Consider the following 19,009-nt stretch of genomic DNA (forward strand, 5'->3'; position numbering starts at 1 on the left):
GTTCCACAAGGCTCTATACTAGAACCAGAGATTTTTTTACAGTATAATCTACATTAATGTGGTCATTTCTTGCTATTCCAGTGGAAAAACTAGTGTAGTCTTTGAATGGTGGTGTTCCACAAGGCTCTATACTAGGACCAGAGATTTTTTTATAGTATAATCTACATTAATGTGGTAATTTCTTGCTATTACAGTGGAAAAACTAGGGAAGTCTTTTAAAGGTCAATACTGGGTCCATTTTATGTACTGTAAAAATATTTGTTTTATGACTTGATGTTCATTTTTGAGCTTTAGTAGCAACTTTTTTATGTTCATGGTCAAGAATGACTGCCAAATTGTAATTACATTTCTGCCAATAGAAAGGAATTCACTTTAGATAGATATTAGTTATGGGCAATATAACTTGTAATTCAATATTTTTTTTTACCTGTGGGCCCATGCCTCCCATTCCTCGGGGGGGATTCATTCTCATCGGTCCACCCATGTTTGGATGTCCTGTGTAGACAGACAAAAAAAAAACAACCTTTGTTAAAATGACCGAAGTAATTCTTGAATTGGAATCTTGACAGAAAACCTTTGTTGAACTCACACATTTTCAATTTTCAAATATATGGACTCTTGGTTACAACAACAAAAACAGCTACTATTACGACTACTATTTCTTCTTAGCCTGGCAACATGGCATTTTTGGATGTTTTTCAATTCTTTTCTGTGTCAGTTGTAATTAAAAAACTGTGAGGAATAAAAAGTAACATGATACCCCGAATACAGGGTGTGCAAACTATTCCATAAATGCAAATTTCCATTCCAAAACTGTATCCTCATCATTAATTGGAATGAAAACCTGAACCCACTCTGGCCCTTGAGGACTGGTTTGGCCCTAATGGATGTTTGTTAATTGTAAGTTACTAAGTACCTTGAGGTCTGGTTGGGTCCAGGCTGTTTGGCAGGAGAGGTTGTGATCCGGGAATACTCCCGGGGGGCTGGTTTGGCATGCGGAGTGCTGGTCTCGGACCACCGGGGTACCGTGGCGACATGAAGGGCTGTGAAATAGTCATTGTTATTAACATTAGAATATGCTTTTTCATGCAGATAGCGAAAAGGCACTTGACAATTATATTCTCAGACAACAGAGGGAGCTAGTGTAATGTAGAACAATGATATTGTTGCCATTGAGTTCTAAGTTTTATGACATGCCAAAGCAAAGATGGACTTTTGGTTGAAAAGTAAGACCTCAGGAAAGGCAGTTGGATGGAAAGAAAGATGAATATAAAAGGAGGAGATGATAGAAAACAGTCAGGCAGAAATATGTAATGGGAAGAGGAAGGCGATGGAAGGCTAAAATACAGAGGAGTATAAGTAAGTAGCACTCGGAATTTTGTGTGGCTCAGTGCTTTTACGTAACAGTGTGACATAAACTCTGAATACAAATTATGGGAAACATGCATTCAATGGACATTTTATTTAATGTCCATTTAACAGTGGTAATCATGAATGAAATTTTCTTTACATAGACAGTATACCTTGATATATTTGATCTAATTCATCAACTAAAGACATTAGTTTTGGATTCTGTATTTTCCTTGATTGTTAGTCGATGATCCTGATTATTTTTTCTACCCAATTTTCACAGAATTCGCTGAAAATTTCAAACTTGTTTAATATTCACGCAAATTCTTACGTGTGGTCATGTTTTTCATTCAAAGGCAATGTTTACAAATGTCTTATTTTGATCCCACACAAGTGTAATCAATCAGTCTGCTTTCATGAAGCACTCAAGAAAACTGAAAGCATTTACTGTTAAGAGGCTGAAATTCCAAAGGTTGGAACCATTTTCAGTTAAATCAGTCTTCCATCGTCGTCATTAGACTATTAAAATACACCCAAAATGCCAGCATAAAGAAACTAATACAAATTGACAGGCATTGCTTGAGTGTCCTTTGTATTTTCTTCTTCAAACAATCAATTTTAAGATGACCTAAAGTGATGTGACGCCATTTTGACTTATTACAACAGTTTTTTCCCCCTATTTTTCTCCTCCCCGGCCAACTTGTGGTGGGTTTACGGGCGAATAGACGTGCCGTTGGCAGGCTGTGCTGCAATATTAATGCTTCTCTGATGGACTCCGGGATGGTGAGCGCCTGGCCGAGGGGAAGAAGCCCCTCCACATGCATCTCCGCCCCTTCCAGCCCGGCCTGCCGCTGCTAAATTATTCATCCGGCACGCCGTCCTGTATGCGTCTAGTCCCGAGCCAGCCACAGAGTGAGTGTGTGAATGAGGAAGTGTGTGTGTGCATGTGTGTGTTTGTGTGTGTGTGTGTATTACCTGTCCGTGAGGGCCCATCATGGGATTGCTGGGGTTGTGTGGGGGAGGCTGCGTATGAGGGGAGGGCTGAGATCCTGGGGGACCCTGTAGAAGAACACACATGGCCATGTCAATAAAAATCAAGACTAAATATAAACTATAGCTTAGAAGGACTACAGAGGTTTTTTTTGTTGTTGTCAGCATTTTAGGGTTAGTCCTTGTATTTGAGACTCTTAATGGTAAATATTTGTTTTGCAGTTTGATTTTGTGATTATTTCAATTGAAAAGGATGAAAAAAAGTCATTTTTTTGGTTTTTGAGTTTGATTTTGTGATTATTTCAATTGAAAAGGATGAAATAGTCATTTTTTTGTTTTTCAGTTTGATTTTGTGATTATTTTAATTGAAAAGGATTAAAAACAATCATTTTTTTGTTTTTATTTGTATTTTTGGGTTTAAAATTTTGACTTAAAAAAGGAGTAAGGAGGTAGTATGCTTTTTAAAGATATATATTAACAAAAAAATGGGAAATAAACTTAAAATTATTTTTAAATGTGTTTTTATTTCATAATAGAGCCACAAAAAGGGGGGTGCTAAAAATTCAATTTTCACTTTAATTTAAAAAATATATATAAATTCACTGTATGTATTTAAATTAAGTTTTAGCAATAAACTTTCTCAGGCCACAAAAAATCATGTGACATCTGTGATTTACTCTTGTAAATAATTGTTATATTAACTTCTATTAATCTACCCATTTGATAGCACATGTCATTATCAATCATCACATTCATGTACATTTCCTTAAAAAAAATTCAAAATAAACAAAACTTGAAAAACATCCCTTTCTCTCTGGCCTGACCGTGTTGAGTTTCACACCAGCATGAAAATGGTAAAGCCTCTTATTAAGCAGACAAACAGCACTCAGCTGGCTTGAAATCCATCTCCTTGTTCTGAAAATGTTAGTTTAGTCAGACATGCGGCGGGCTCTGGACGTGTTGGCACTGTAATGAGTCGTCGATGTGTGTGTGAGAGAGTGTGTTTTGTGTGTTTTGGGGTGGTTAACACCTGCTGTCCTGGCCCACTCTGTCTCTCAGCAGGTTCACGCTGGGGCTAATGCAGCTCGAGCTCCGTCTGACCTCCGAGGTTATTGTAGTTGTTGCCAAAGCAGCCGTCCAACCAGTGTGTGCGCGCTTCTGTGTGTCTAACAAGACACCCCTGCAGGGTCCGGCTGCACTGACCCAGATGCAGCCTCTTTTCTCGATATACTCGCATGGGCTACTTTTCCTCACTTAGGAGGAGGAACCGCCGTTGACATTTTCCTGCTTCATGCCTGGCTTCAACACTCCCCTTCAATAATTCACCCCGGGAAAGAGCTATTCTACTGCTAAAAAAATCATCGTTTGTTGGGGTACCTCTTGTGGGTAATGTCATGAGAACACACGCACATGACTTTCACAATCCTCATTATACTTTTGTTTGAAATTCTAAAGGGAGGTGCGTACATTTAAATGGAAATTCTGGTTAACGAGAGGACATTTCGTTTAAAAAGATGCTATCATCATTTAGTTTGAGACTAGTGATGTCTTCATACCTGGCGCCCGATATGAACATTTTTACATTATCAGACATATGGAAAACCAAAAATCACATACGAGCCAGTAGTCATTTGTGTGTTTTAAGTTCTATCATTCCTTTCAGCTGCTGTAAATTTATAGACGTTTGGTCACTGGTCTTTTGGTCGCCGGTCTTTTGGTCGCCGGTCCTTTGGTCGCCGGTCCTTTGGTCGCCGGTCCTTTGGTCGCCGGTCTTTTGGTCGCCGGTCTTTTGGTCGCCGGTCTTTTGGTCGCCGGTCTTTTGGTCGCCAGTCTTTTGGTCCCCAGTCAAATGTATTTAGATATTAAACAGTACTTAGATATCAAACAGTACTTAGATATTAAACAGTACTTAGATATTAAACTCTTTCTTATGAATATAATTTTGAGAGCTGGCTTCAACAATAAACTCTCTGTCACTATTTGACTGGTGACCAAAAGTGACCAAAAGACCGGCGACCAAAACACTGGCGACCAAAAGACCGGCAACCAAAAGACCGGCAACCAAAAGACCGGCAACTAAAAGACCGGCGCACTGAGAAAATTGAAAGTTTTCTAGCCGTGCCTTATAGTGCGGAAAATACATTGCATTAAGACAGCTTACTTTCTGTCCCCGAAAATGGGGGTATAGCGTAGGATTGGTAAACAGAGCCATGCCCCTAAAGCATAAAAAAATAGCTGGCGCTTATGTACTCTTGCTCCATAATGGAACACAGTGGCCAGGCCTTCCTGCCATTACAATGTGAATGGGTCAGCGTACGGCCTTTATGACCGCACCGTTCCCTCCGTGGGTCCCCGCAGAGAAAGAACACTTCAACTGTCACAGAGGTATAGGCGGGCCAAAAACTGTGTATGTATGAATGTGTGTGTGTGTGTTTGGATTGGAGCGGCCAGAAGTGGAGGGGGGCTGTTGGTGGGGGGGCACGGGGAGCGTTAAATGAAGCAATTAATAAAATCATTTTCTAGCCGGCTAAGGAGATAACAGCTTGGCACGGGACCACAAAAGCATCAACACAGCCCCCTCGCCTTCCTAACACTCCTTTCCGCTTAAGACCCGCCGCACTCGGTGGTTTTGTGTCAGGGCGCCGCTAGAGGGCAGTGTGTCGCTACAGTCGGCAGTAGGAAGACGCACACACCGACACACGCAAACACACGCGCAGAGTGAGAATACAAAGCAGCCTGCATCACTGAACACAACAAACAAAGCCAGGAGGAACAGCCCGCACACACACACACATTGTCACTCCTTACTAACATTCCACAGAGCTCTCCGGCTAGCTGACAATATATATAGCACGGTGACAAGATGACAACATGCTATCAGGGCTGACTGAGAGACATTAAGCATGATGGAAAGGCGGCGAGTCGCTCGGGTCAATTGGGTAGCGCCGTACGCCATTGAGAAGTAGGAAAGTTCTGGGTTCGAGACATGTCTGAAACCCAATATGTGTATTAGAAGGGGTCTGATGTAAACTGGTTACAGTTTAGGTCAAGGATAATTTCAGTTTTGATCTTTGGTCATTGTAATGTATTTAAATTTCTCTAACATGTCAATGATATTTATTATTAACTATTTTAACCTATGTTGTTTATTTCCTCAAATTCTCAAAAACCTTTAATGTATGAAATAGAATGTTTTATAAAGGAAATTTTCTTCAGAAATCAAATTCTTTAGTCACTGTTTTTCTCAAATATTAGCAAGTAAAGAATTTCAGTTTTATAGCAAATATTTTTTAGCAAGTATTCGTATATTTTTCTTAGTTTCTTTCATTCCTAAAATCCTCATATATACATCAATTCATATTCCATTGCACTTATCCTCGCAAGGCTCATCCAGGCCAACTTTGGGCCCTTCACTTTCCAACTAAAATGTCTACATTTCAAATAAAAGCTTAGCTTCCAACCATTATTTTCCATTCCACAGATTCCCAAACTCCAAAAAGTCCATCTACATTGAACACAAAAATCCTAAACAATTCCACGCTATGATTTCAACTCGCAACCAATAAATAACATTGAATCCAACTTTGCCATGCACTTGGTCACATGCCTTTAACTTTTTTTGGGAAGAAAGCAGGTGTCTGTGTAATTCGCCACATGTTGGCCACATATCCGCTTTGAAGCGCCTCCTTGAATTCGCCTTTGATATTTGTGCCGCTTGTTCTTAAATGTGTCATCAAAATTAATCCTCTGGTTGGGTTTCATCCCGGAAGCGCGGCAATTACCTGTGTGCTTCTGCTCTTGACACTTGGATCACGTTTTTACATTTTTTTGGCAAGAGGAACACGCCATTGTGGTCCAGACAGCGGCGCCGCCCCTCCCTGACACACGTCTCTGAGGTGTTTGACTGGAGTTAAAGGATCAACCACATGTAGGAATTACAAAGAGATTATTTGCACTGATGTCATCCAGGTTTTTTTTTATTGAGCTCCTGATGAATAACCCCAATTCATCCTTTAATATTGGATTCCGGGTGGCACAGTGGTACAGTGGATGGTGTGTCAGCCTCGCAATTCTAGGGTCGAGGGTTCGATACCTGGTCGGTCCTCACTGTATGACATTTACATGTTCTCCTTGGGCTTTTCTTCAGGTACTCTGATTTCCTGCCACATTCTATTGGCCCCTTAGTTAGCAAGGAAAACCTCAAGCACCCCCGCGACCCTAGTGAGGATAAGCGCTTGGGAAAATGAATGAATGAATGAATATTGGATTCCTGCATGTACATGATTCATACCTGATGTGGTATTTCACATTGACTGAAAATATATATTTATTGACAAGAAATAATCCCAAAATTGAAAATAAATTTGGAACAATTACTTTACCTATAAAGTATAGTTTTCCGTTATTCAGTTACATTGTTTAGCTGATTTTTTTTGTTCTGCCATTTTGGAGTACTCTACGGTGGCCGTGAACTAAAAAAAAAAAAACACTTCCCAACATGCATCAGTTTGGCAAAGAGAGAGAAGCATTTCTCCAAAAAAGACGCTTCAAGCTGTTTATGGTCCCTCCGCTAAAGGTTACTGTCAAAATAAACAACAAAGAAAATTACACCTTGTGGATTTCAAACAAGCACGACTTGACCTTTCACTGCGCTACCTCAATGCTAATGTTAATTACCATCTGGGTTGTGGTGCTTTCACTCTTTTAGCAATCATTTGAAAATAAACACTGCTCCGAACACAATTGTTCATTTTCTGATCCACACAAGGGTCGCAGGGGGTGCTGGAGCCTATCCCAGCTAACTACAAGCACCAGGCCGGGGACCAATCGGAGGTCAGCCAATCGCAGTGCGCCACAACAACAACATGTGTAAAAGGGTAACATAACAGTGTTCATATTCTTATATTCTTTGCACAAAATGACTAATTTTAATGTACTGTTGAGGTAGGAAGTGACTGAAGTACTATTACGAATCTAATTTGAGACTAAAGTGCCCCATGCCAGACTTTTTAAGACTCTCAATAGCATTTAGTTTCTATTTATTTTTTAATTATAATTGTCAAAAAGAGTTTGCATGTTCTTCCTGGGCTTGCGTGGGTTTTCTCCAAGTGTTCTGTTTTCCCACCCACATCCCAGAAACATGCAGGATAGATTATATGAACATTAAATTGAGCCAGCGTATAGGAAGACAGGCGGCCAAAAGACCGGCGACCAAAAGGGACCAAAAGACCAGTGACCAAAAGACCGGCGACCAAAAGACCGGCGACCAAAAGACCGGCGAGCAAACGTCCGGCGAGCAAACGTCCGAGCACCCTCGCGAGTGGTTGTCCAGTTCAGGGTGTCCCCATAGCTGTCTGGGATAGGCTATTTACTGGAAATGATCACCAGGGTTGAGTTCTTTCTCTTTTTAACCAATCCAAGTGCCACACATGTGGGCTAACGTTAGCTCATTTAACTGTGGACCCCATCAAGAGAATTCTTCCAGATCAATTAATCGATTATAATGTCCATGCCTACTAAAAAAGACTTGTGCAAAAAGTCTCCCAATGCCTTTGTGTGCTCTCCTTCTACTGCTGCTATCATTAATTTGCTCCCCCCCCCCCTCCTCACCATCTCCCCTCTGCCTGTCCTCCCCAGAGGGCCGTGATGCAGCAGTGATGGACTTTGCACCCGGGTGGGGAACGGAGGGGGTTTATATACCTGACGCGTACACTGTTTGGATCCTGGCGTCCTCTCCTTGTCTTATTTTCTCTTTGCGCATCTCATCTATCAACTGTTTGCATGCAGCCGGGGGGGCTGGTACCACCTCTGCCCCTCACCCGCAAACAAAGGTAGGGTCGCCCGAGTTAATTACCTTGCCAAGCACAGCGGGAAACGGCGAGTACGAAATTTGGCGGCGAGTCGCCGTGTGTGAGAAAACAAGTCGTTTTTGTAGCAAAACCTGGCGTCCAACCATGTTTGGATGGATGGAGTGTGAGTTTAAGAAGAATCTGAGGAAAAGTACTCTCTCCTTTTGCAAAGCGAGAGTCGTGCGAAAAGCTGGCAACCGCAGCAGCCATTAGTTCACTAGGGAGTCAATGTCAGCTAGCCAGGAATGCAGCGTGTACGCTTTCAGCTCCAGTTTCAGCTATGTCATACTCAAGCTACTGCGCAGGAGTGTGGGTGGGTGAAATTTGGAACTTTTAAGAGGAGTAGAGAGCATTAACTTCAAGTGTGTGACAATCAATCTCTACTTTTGTTTTCGGGCAATTCTCGGGGTTGATTTTCGACTGCTTATGTTGTCGTCAAATGGATTAAATTTAAGAATCTTGACCACAACTAAGTTGTTTTCAAAGTACAATCTGACGAGAGATATTTGGCTTTTTTGAATTAAAATGGACATTCATTGGCGTCAATGACGATGAAATGCAACCAGACCTCCTTGGTGAAATTCCAATGTGTGGTTGTAATAACAAGCGGACAACCATAGGTGGCAGTGTTGCATCTCTTTGGATTTGACGTCAGCACCGATTTTGCGCGAAAGATTTTGGTGGTGTACCTTACAGCGATTCGTTTTTTCTTCTAAATTTGGAAAAAGAAAAACTGAAAACAAGTCAATTTTCGTGTCAATAAAAAAGATTAAAGATCGTCTTTTGTTTCCCATTTCGTCGTTGGTCATTGAAAAATCGAAAAATCAGTTTATATGATCTCTAATCATGAGTTTGGCGAGGTTTCGCCGACCCTTGGTGCTAATATTAGCTCACGCTACAATTTTGAAAACCTGTGTTAACACTCCTGAAAACTGCACAACTCATCGAAGATCATATTTTGTGTGCATCAAATAAATAACGGCCACATTTCTGTTAAATTAACTCATAATGGAACAAAAGATAACAGCTTGTTTTCCATTTTTCGAAAAATGGAACTAGACTCACTTTCCGTTTTTCCTTATCGGAAATTAGAAGGAAAGAAAAACAAATGGCCAAGGGCTACGTGAAACAAGAATCTCAGCTTTTCTATGTAATGGAAAACTTACTTGCATAAGCCAGCTCATTACATACTACTACAACTCCATCAAGTGGAAGCATAACCCAACCCCTAACAATTGCCACTAATGCAACTACTACAGCTCCATTTAGTGGATGTATAACACAACCTCCTAATACTACTACTACAGCTCAATTTAGTGGATGTATAACACAACATCCTAATACTACTACTACAGCTGCCTCTCATGGATGTATAACACAACCTCCTAATACTACTACTACAGCTGCATCTCATGGATGTATAACACAACTCACTACTACTACGAATACTACTACCACTAGAGCTGCCTCTCATGGATATATAACACAACTCACTACTACTACTACTACTACTACTACTACTACAGCTGCCTCTCGTGGATATATAACACAACTCACTACTACTACTACAGCTGCCTCTCGTGGATATATAACACAACTCACTACTACTACTACAACTACTACTACTGCTTCTCCTAGTGGATGCATAACACAACACCTAAAAATTACTACTATAGCAACTACTACAGCACCATTTAGTGGATGTATATCACAACCTCCTAATACTACTTCTACTACAGCTGCATCTTATGGATCTATAACACAACTCACTACTACTACAACAGCTCCCACTATGGGATGTACAACACAATCCCTTCCTAATTCTCCTACTACTACTACCACCACCACCACCATAACGGCGTCTTATAATCAGATGCACCTTATATATGAAACAAATTTGAAGATAGGCCATTGATTGAAGATGCTATACTTTAAGTAGGTACTTTAAGTATTGTGCCCAGGAACAAATTAGGAACTAACATTATTATCCATTGACACTAAGCTTATTTACAAATACCAACAGAAGCGTGTGTGTCTAATTGTGTTGTGTCCGCATGTTCTAGTTGGAGAGTGAAAGAGGAGAAAGTAGAATGTGGTCATGCTTGAAATAAATCCATCCATTTCTCTTGTTCCTACTTGCATCCCCTCTGCCATCCTGCAAGTCTGTCTGTCTGTCTGTCTTTCCGCCAGTCCGTCCGTCTGTCTGTCTGTCTGTTATGCTGGCGGCTTCTATTTATGGAACGGCGTGTCACTCACGCAACGCCACCAGATAGCTTTCTCCCTGCCTGCGCAGCGCTCATACATCATTAACATTCCGCGCGACCCCGACACGCACGCACATCTCACATCCTTCAGCGCACGGATATGCATGCAAATTGCAATGTTGCACACGGTACACGGCACGTATACCGAAATATTCCAAAGGTGCGTTTGTTCTATTCTTCTCACAGTTACATTTTGGAATAAAGGATGGCTACAATTATTTAACAATGACACAATAAACTAACTAAAGTGTCGTCATAGCCTTAATTTATTTTTAATTTTATTTATTCATTTTAATTTATTTTAGGGGATGTTTTCTTTGAAAATGGAAGGCAAGAAGACTCAATAGAATGATGTTAATGATTTATTTGAATGTCAATTTTATTTATGGTTTCCCTACCATTAACAAAGTTTAAAAGAAACTAATTTATACTGGGAGGACTGGCTAAAAAGGTCATCTTTCAATACCATAGATGGTTCCATCATTTACTACCAGCCCCTCCCAGTCAAATTGAATTGGATGTCTCGGACTGACAATGGCGGTCGATTATCAAAATGAGAGTCTGATAAAAGTTTGATACAAAATACAGTCGAGACAACTTGAACGGGAAATATATTTCAACATAAATAAATGTCCTTTAAAACTATTCCTGCGAGATAAAATGCTGTTTTCATAGAAATGGATCTAAACCACCCATTTGAACATTACTCTATTTACACATGCTATTTAAAACATGACTAAAAAAACAATTAACGCATGTTTGCCATCATTCTTCATTACCCAACAAACCATTCGAGTTGTACTCAAGGACACCATCTTAACAAGAATAGCCATGAAATATGAATGCAAGTCCACTTGCCATTATATATTAGTTAAGCCAACAATTCAAAGAGGACAGCTACCTAACAGATGACCATATTACGAAAAAAAAAAATCCTGAAACTAATTGGATCTGGGTCAAAGTAAAGCGTGCTACAAAAAAAGGATTGCGTGTGTGCAAAGTAGGGACAGCGTGTGTGTGCGAAACCCGGCAGAAAGCCTTCAGAGAACGGCGATGACGGGAGGAATTAGTGAAGCAACACAAATCGGGGGAGAACAGTCGCCTCTCTGTCCACCTACCCTGACACACTAGACGCTATGGTGGCTATTTAGGCTACAAAACGAAGGGAAAAGGCTACAAAGTGCATAAGGAGTCAACAAGCCGAGTGACATATGGGTGGGGGGCAGTGGGACAGAGAAGGACGCACATCTGGACAGGGATTAGGACAACTAAAGAGGCTAAAAAAAGGGGGGGAGGAGACAGAAGGGTGGCTTTAAGGGAGGGGGTTGAGGTTTTGTTTCATTGGATAATAATAAGTAGAGGCTGATATTTTTAAGGAAATACATGATGGTGATTTGAGAAGAAATCAGGAAAGAATGTTTTTTGTAGTTGATGGTTCTTACTTGAAAGAATCCTGGTGGCATGGGTCCTCCCGGCATGCCGTCGTTGGGCGGCATGTTGCCCATCACTGGACTGGGAGCGGCCGCCGCGCTCTGGAAAAAACACAAGGTGTATATGTTTAGATATGGAATGATAAAGTTGATTTTTTAACGGTAGGGCAACATGAAAAGTAACAAGGCAGAATTGTGATGTCCATCCTATGTAAACGCCATGATTATTTTACTTCTACATGTTATGATGAATTCCCGCCTAGACATTTTTGTCCAATGATTGAATTTGTTGTCAAATTCTGGAAGTATTTTGCTACAATTGCAGTGTGAGAGGGAACCGCATCAAGCCCAAAATTGTACTCTAATTTGGATTAAAGAAAGTCATTGATTGACTTTTCCTGGTGTAAATGCGCCTTAAAAATCAAACCTAACTCGTCCATAAAACTTTATTGCAACTATGGCCGCAAACAAGATATTCTTTTGAAATGATTGGAAACTTCTTTGTATTTTGTATGTTCAAATTTTCCAATACGTTACAATGGCTTCAACATATTTAGTTCAGTTCAGTTGTATTTAACTTTGAAGCACAAACGAAACATCTAGAAAAACAAAGAGTTTGTTTGGCTATTTCTAGGTTCAAAAATATTATGCCTTCTTTTGTCTCGGGTAGTAACACTACCCGATTGCTCTCAATTCTTCAGGCTATTTACCAAAGCACGTCACATCCCATTATATTTTCCGCAAGTTTATCTTGGACACGTTGTGACGTCAAATAACCGAATCTGCTTTAGCGGAATGAGTCACTTAGTTTCATGTTCTCTTCACACACACAAAAAAAAAAAAAAACAGCCTGATACATGACACTCCGCTAACCTCAACCCGGCCCTAATAAAGTGCTTAATTATCAGCAGTTTTTCACGGAAGCTGGAAAATAGACCGCTCCCTAAAAAAACATACGTGATCTGAAACAGAAGGGTGAAAAAACAGGTAAAAAAAGTAAAAATACTGCCTGCTAATGCTTCCAAATCGAACAAAAAGCGGTTCTAGAGCTTCACTATTTCAGCCCAAGCATGTATGTGGCAAGAAGTGTACAAAGCTGCACACACTACGCAGGTGAAGCCGAAGCAGCAGCAGCAGCAAGCGGCCCCCTTCTCCTAGTTGCCATGACAACCCCGACCTCAGCTCCTGCACTCCAGTGCCCATTAAAACCCTCAGGCCGTCAATCAACAGCATGGCCGGGGCTGGTGGAGGAAGAGCGAGGGAGAACAAGGGTAGGGGAGGCGGGGGGATGAAAATGAAGAAGGGAAGTAAAAAAGAAAAGAGAGATAGAGTCAAACGGATCTGCCGTTGTGTCCACTGTTATCGCCTCTTGTTTTCTTGCAGACAGAACCACGTACAACCGCACTAATAAACATAGGAGGAAACGACTGAAAGGGAGGGACATCTGTTCTGAAAAGCTGCTGTATTATTTTCCACAGGCTTTCTTCCCTTTTGGTCTGCTCTTTTCCTGCCCTTAGTCAGTCACCTCAGGAGTGTCGTGAGGGCACATGGTTGTGAAGGACCCCCCTTCCCCCTCTAAGGGGGAGGCACATTATTATGTCTGCTAGTGACTGACTGGCACGACTCATTTATTGTGGAATTAATTGACGATTGTTGAGATCGGTTAACATTTAGGAATCATTTTGAAATGATCTGAACAGAGTTTAAATTTTCTATAACAAACAAACAAAATATATAATTAATCAAGAATTAAATTATTTTAAATGTTTAATTAAAAAACAAAGGGGAAAAACAGTTTATATATATTTTTGAAATAACCTTGAATCTTTTGTTCTTCAATAAAAAAGGTAAGAAATATATTGACCATTTTGTAAATAAAAAAAAAAACCTTATTTCATGTTTTTAAAGGGAAAAATTACAGTAAAAATTCCCGGGATTTCTGTATTTCTCGATTGTTCATTGAGAACTACACCATTTCTTCAAATGTCCTTTTAGCCAATGAAAATGATTGATTCCCTTCTGCAAGCCACACAAAATTACATTGGCATTCCAGATCAATTTGACACTCAAACTTTCTAATTTAAAGGCTTCAATACTTAAATTCAGAATCATCTTTGCATGCATTTCATTTTTAAGATAAAAACCTACAACGCCTTAACCACAAATTACCAATAAAGACCCCCCAAAAACTTCTCCCATTGGCTTATGTGCCCAAGTAAACTTTTTTCCACCAACAAAGAATTTTTTGAGTTCACACATTCACACTCTGATGTGTGACGTTGCGGTCAGAAAAGGATAACGCTTCCACAACTCTGTCTCATTTAGGGTTAAAAGTGGGAAAACAGACAGTTCCATCTACAGTTCGCATTTGATGGTTCTCTCTAACAACAGCGGGTAGGGTAGGGGGGTGCTCTCCATTGGCCCTTTGCTTTGTGAAGCTCTTCAACTGCGTGCCAATGGCTACTTTGCCTGCCAGGATGGATGGCCCTCAGACACCAAACGTGTCTGTATCTGTACGGGGATCAGACCGCCGCTTTCAGGGAGTAATGGATCCACCGTTATCTGCTTCCCAACAAGCAGACGACACGCGACTACAACTACCTGCATGCCACCTAAACACGGCTGGCGTGTTTTTTTTTTTCCAATCTCCAAACGTAATGGTTAACATCGCTCATTTTCCTCATCCATAACCTGACGTAACAGGCCGGGAATTCCTCATCTCTACCGTCATCGCCACTTTTCCTTTCCTGGAGACATTGTGTCATGACACTCCTTCACCTCCTCTTCCCTCAACTACAAGTGGTCCAATAAGGCTGTCATTTGGGGCGATTCCAACGCGATAAGTAGCGGTGCAATAGACGACGTGCCGGAGAGGGAACGTCGTGATGTGAAAAAAGAACGTAGACATTCTCAGTTAGCCATGCTATGTCTGGCTTTTTTTCAAATACTAGCGGGGTTGAGGAAATAATTACAGACATACATTCACACGAGGAGATAAGAACGGGAATCACGGCATTGTTGCTTGCCAGTAAACTTGATATTGATCAGGATGGTCGACTGCAGGGAAGGGTACACAACACAAGATGTGTAGAATGCAGGTGAGCTATTGTGGCGCTCCATGGGGAGCCAATGGATTTATGTTTTGGGTGTAGAGATGTTCCGTCTGAAACATGTTCAAATAGCGTGTGTGGAGGGTAAGTCACGTTCAATAACTTTTACAAAGCAGTTCAAATGGCTGCTCTGTATTATCACTAATAGGATTTTTCCTGGGCCTGCACACATTTGGATGTTAGTTAAGAATTTTGAGTCAACTTTTTAAAGATTTTCATACACAAAGGTATTAACTAAATCTGAGAGTTGTCTAGGCTGTTTGGCTAGCACATTTATGGGCAAACTACGGCCCGCGGGCCACATGCGGCCCGCTAGGCTTTTTAATACGGCCTGCCGACGATGTCCAAATAATTTGTACTTTATACTTTTTACTTTAATGATGAATGATGGGTATGTTAATACTTTAGCCTTTTTTTCTGTTTATGTTTCATATGTACTATTAACGGATGCACTTTTTTATATGTATCATATCTTGTGCCCATCTGTCAAATTTTTAATGTCAATATGGCCACCGGGCCGAAAAGTTTGCCCAGCCCCGGACTAGCATTAAATTCCACTATCAAGTTTTTACACATTCATTAAATGATAGAACTTTAGAGTATTCTACACTATTGAAATTGAGCAATACAAATCATTTATGTAACAGTTTGCCTCTGCATCATTGAAACCAGTGACATAGTTGAGTGAAAGGATTCCAGCAGAGATCTATAACTTAAAAAAAGTACTCAAAACTTGTCTTTCTTGTGCAACGAATATCACATAAAAGTGGGTCAAAGAACCAAGCCCCGAAAAAAATAAAATCCTGACACAAAAGTAAGTATCTTGGTCTCCATGAATGATAAATACCTTACATTTAGTGAAGAACTAAGCGAGGAAATCAACAGTTTCAGTACACACTCAATCAAACGTACACACAAGTCCTTTATTAGCAGCGTTGCTAGTTAATGACCATAGGTTGCCGATGGCCCGCTGTTCACAAACGTGACCCTTTCTCGCACCGGTCCCCCCTGCTGGCCTTGCTCTTTAATCACACACACGCGCCGATGTGATCCCAACATAAACTCCCACTCGCTCACCCCGTGCCCTTTCACGCCCTCATTAGGCACCGAGTGGCACCGAGAGCAAATCGGGACCAGCGCCTCACGCTATGAGTTGAACATACATTTTGCAGCTCGGTGCCTAATTGAAGATCATGAACGAAGCTAATTAGGGAACGCTGGGAGGCGAGAGACCTAGCTAAATGTGGCGGGATGAAAGGTGTGCGGCGAGGGAAGGAAGTCATCCATTTAGACGAGTTATGAAAAAAGCACAGGGTTTGGACGGCTCCGGTGATCTTTCATTTGTTATTTGTTGACTTTTTAAGTGTATCTGCGAGAAGCTTGGCTGAGCCTGCCTGCCGTCTGAGGAGTAATTTTAGTTGAGTTGTGAAAGGAGATTGTAATTCACTTTTATCTGGTTGCCATATTACCCAGAATACGATTTACTGTGGATATAAAAAGTCTGCACACTCATGGTTTAACTCATTGCCTGCAATTGACAATGATAAACAAAGTCAATGGCAGTCTAACAGTTAAATGGCAAGATTCTGTTACATAAAAAATACCAGTGCTCGGACGTTTGGTAGCTGGTCTTTTGGTCGCCGGTCTTTTGGTCGCCGGTCTTTTGGTCGCCGGTCTTTTGGTCGCCGGTCTTTTGGTCGCCGGTCTTTTGGTCGCCGGTAAAATAGTGACAGAGACTTTACTATTGAAGCCAGCTCTTAAAATTATATTCAAGGGAGAGAGTTTAATATCTAAGAGAGAGTTTAATATCTAAGAGAGAGAGAGTTTAATATCCAAGAGAGAGAGTTTAATTTCCAAGATAGAGAGAGATTAATATCCAAGTACTGTTTAATATCCAAGTACATTTGACCAACGACCAAAAGACCGGCGACCAAAAGACCGGCAACCAAAAGACTGGCGACCAAACGTCCGGCGACCAAAAGACCAGCGACCAAACGTCCGGTCACGATAATACCTAGCATACGTCATCTAAAAATTTGTACAAAAAAATCCTATCTATATCTATATAGATAACTAACAAGTATAAATAACTACTAACTAGCTGTGTGATGCATAAATGAAAATTCTCAGGTAACAAAATAATAAATCAAAGGCCAAATTTTGCAAGTCCTGAAAGTGAAAGCGGCTTCAGTTGTCTTGTTCATGAGGAACATGACTACTGGGCATAAATCCTGAGGGGTGAAAAACAACCCGTAGGCACCTTTAAATCAAAGAGCAAGTGCACATTTCATCAGACACACTTTCACCCCGACATCTACTAATCATAAACATGGAGATGAGCGAGGGGACATTACAATACAAATGTGGCTAGACTGCACGGTGCAAAAATGAAATGCTTCAAACTCTACTTGTTGCGTGCTTGTTCCGCTCTACAGGAAGAAAAAAAACATCCCAAATTCCACAGGTCGTCTAAATTCTCGGGAAAGTGGAGGAGTGCAAAAAAACTAGAACGGCAGACGACAAGAGTTGGCGCCACAAAAGCGATGGAGATTGACAGCAAAAACACCAGGAATGTATTTAGTGTCTAAGCCTCATGATAAATAACACCTACACAACCACACAAATGTTTTTGAGAGTATCACAAATGCACGTACATTACTGCTAGGAAAATACTGTATATGCCCTCAGACCCTTCACATTATGACATTTAGCCAGCAACAGCGAATGGCATTTAACGTTGATTAGGTGTGCGACACATTTCCATGTTATGTTCCCTTTATACTTGTTCTTGTTTGGACATACTGAGCAAATGGAATGAATTGTTATTAAAAGGAATAAATGTGTAAATTGCTTTTTGTTTTGGGGTAAATATTATTATGGTTATAATATTGTGATTAGCTTGATCTGAAGATTTATGCAAATTCTTCTTACATGAACATTTTAAATATTATACTTATTCTCCATTATAAATTATTTTTTTAACCATTTAGCTGCCTGTTGCTGGGAAGATTTATGTTTTCCAATCATTAATAAAGGTTCTATTTCTTCCTTTTGCATAATTTTCTGATATTGTGGCAACTGTTTCCCATCCAAAAACACCCATATTAGTTTTCTGACATAATTCATATATTTATTATATTTTTTTCTTGAAAAACTAAATTTTTGGGGAGTTTAAAAAATGAAAAAAGTCCAATTAGTCTAAAAAGTTTGCGTGTATCTCTGCATTAATTTAAGTAACAGCTATTTATGGCATTTTAGCCATTTTAATGGACATGATTTCCTTTTGTGGGTCAAATAAAATAATTTGGAAGGCTGGATTTGGGCCGCAGACCTCGAATTTGACATCGGATAGATTCAATAAAACATATTTTAATGAAGTCTACTACTGATGTATCATTTGCAATTAACTGGTTACCAGTCCAGGTTTCGTTTAGGTTTCCAAGTCAAAGCCATTCTAAACAGAATAAGTAGTAGTCAGTGTAATCAATAAAAACTTCTGTCTTCTATTATGTCCAAAGATCATTCAAGCAGAGCTGAGGCCATCGCTTGACTGCTTTGCAGTTTTGATAAACTTTCCTCACTTTCCTCACAAAAACCTGCTCAGGGAGTTCATTCTTTTTTTTTCTTCACGATGAGTGCTAGAATTGTGTTAAGAATAAATTCAGTTTTGGAGGTTGTTTTTACGGATGCAATAAATTGCAGTCGAGTACTCATTGGAGAATTGTGACGGCCCAAAAATGTTCTCAAACTGCCGCTTAACTGCAATTGGAGAGAGAAAAAATAAAACATTTTTACCAAGCTACGCCAATATCAATCAACACACTACGGGCAATTGAATAATAGGCAAAAAAACGGCAAAGTCAAAGCTGTCAAATGTCTATGGCCTCATTTTTACACTTGTATGACAGTTAATGTTGAAATATTACTTGGAAAACTTGCCAACACATTGAAGACAAACTGAATGATTGGCATCGGCTCTACTTTGGAACCAATGAATTCCATTCCGACTGTATTTT

General features: G+C 40.4%; 1 protein-coding gene across 3 annotated transcripts in view; it reads right to left on the minus strand.

Annotated features, from left to right (window-relative positions):
• Window positions 1-19,009, minus strand: part of LOC144196303 (single-stranded DNA-binding protein 3-like) — an 82,376-nt gene that overhangs the window by 7,232 nt on the left and 56,135 nt on the right. For all 3 annotated transcript variants that reach the window (XM_077716313.1, XM_077716315.1, XM_077716314.1), the window contains 4 exons: window positions 11,896-11,985; window positions 2,326-2,409; window positions 917-1,043; window positions 428-495 (listed from right to left, as the gene is read on the minus strand). In XM_077716313.1, the coding sequence (XP_077572439.1) occupies window positions 428-495; window positions 917-1,043; window positions 2,326-2,409; window positions 11,896-11,985 (369 nt within the window). The remainder of the gene's footprint in view (window positions 1-427; window positions 496-916; window positions 1,044-2,325; window positions 2,410-11,895; window positions 11,986-19,009) is intronic.

This window comes from Stigmatopora nigra, chromosome 5, assembly GCF_051989575.1.
Source record: "Stigmatopora nigra isolate UIUO_SnigA chromosome 5, RoL_Snig_1.1, whole genome shotgun sequence".
Classification (NCBI taxonomy): Eukaryota; Metazoa; Chordata; class Actinopteri; order Syngnathiformes; family Syngnathidae; genus Stigmatopora; species Stigmatopora nigra.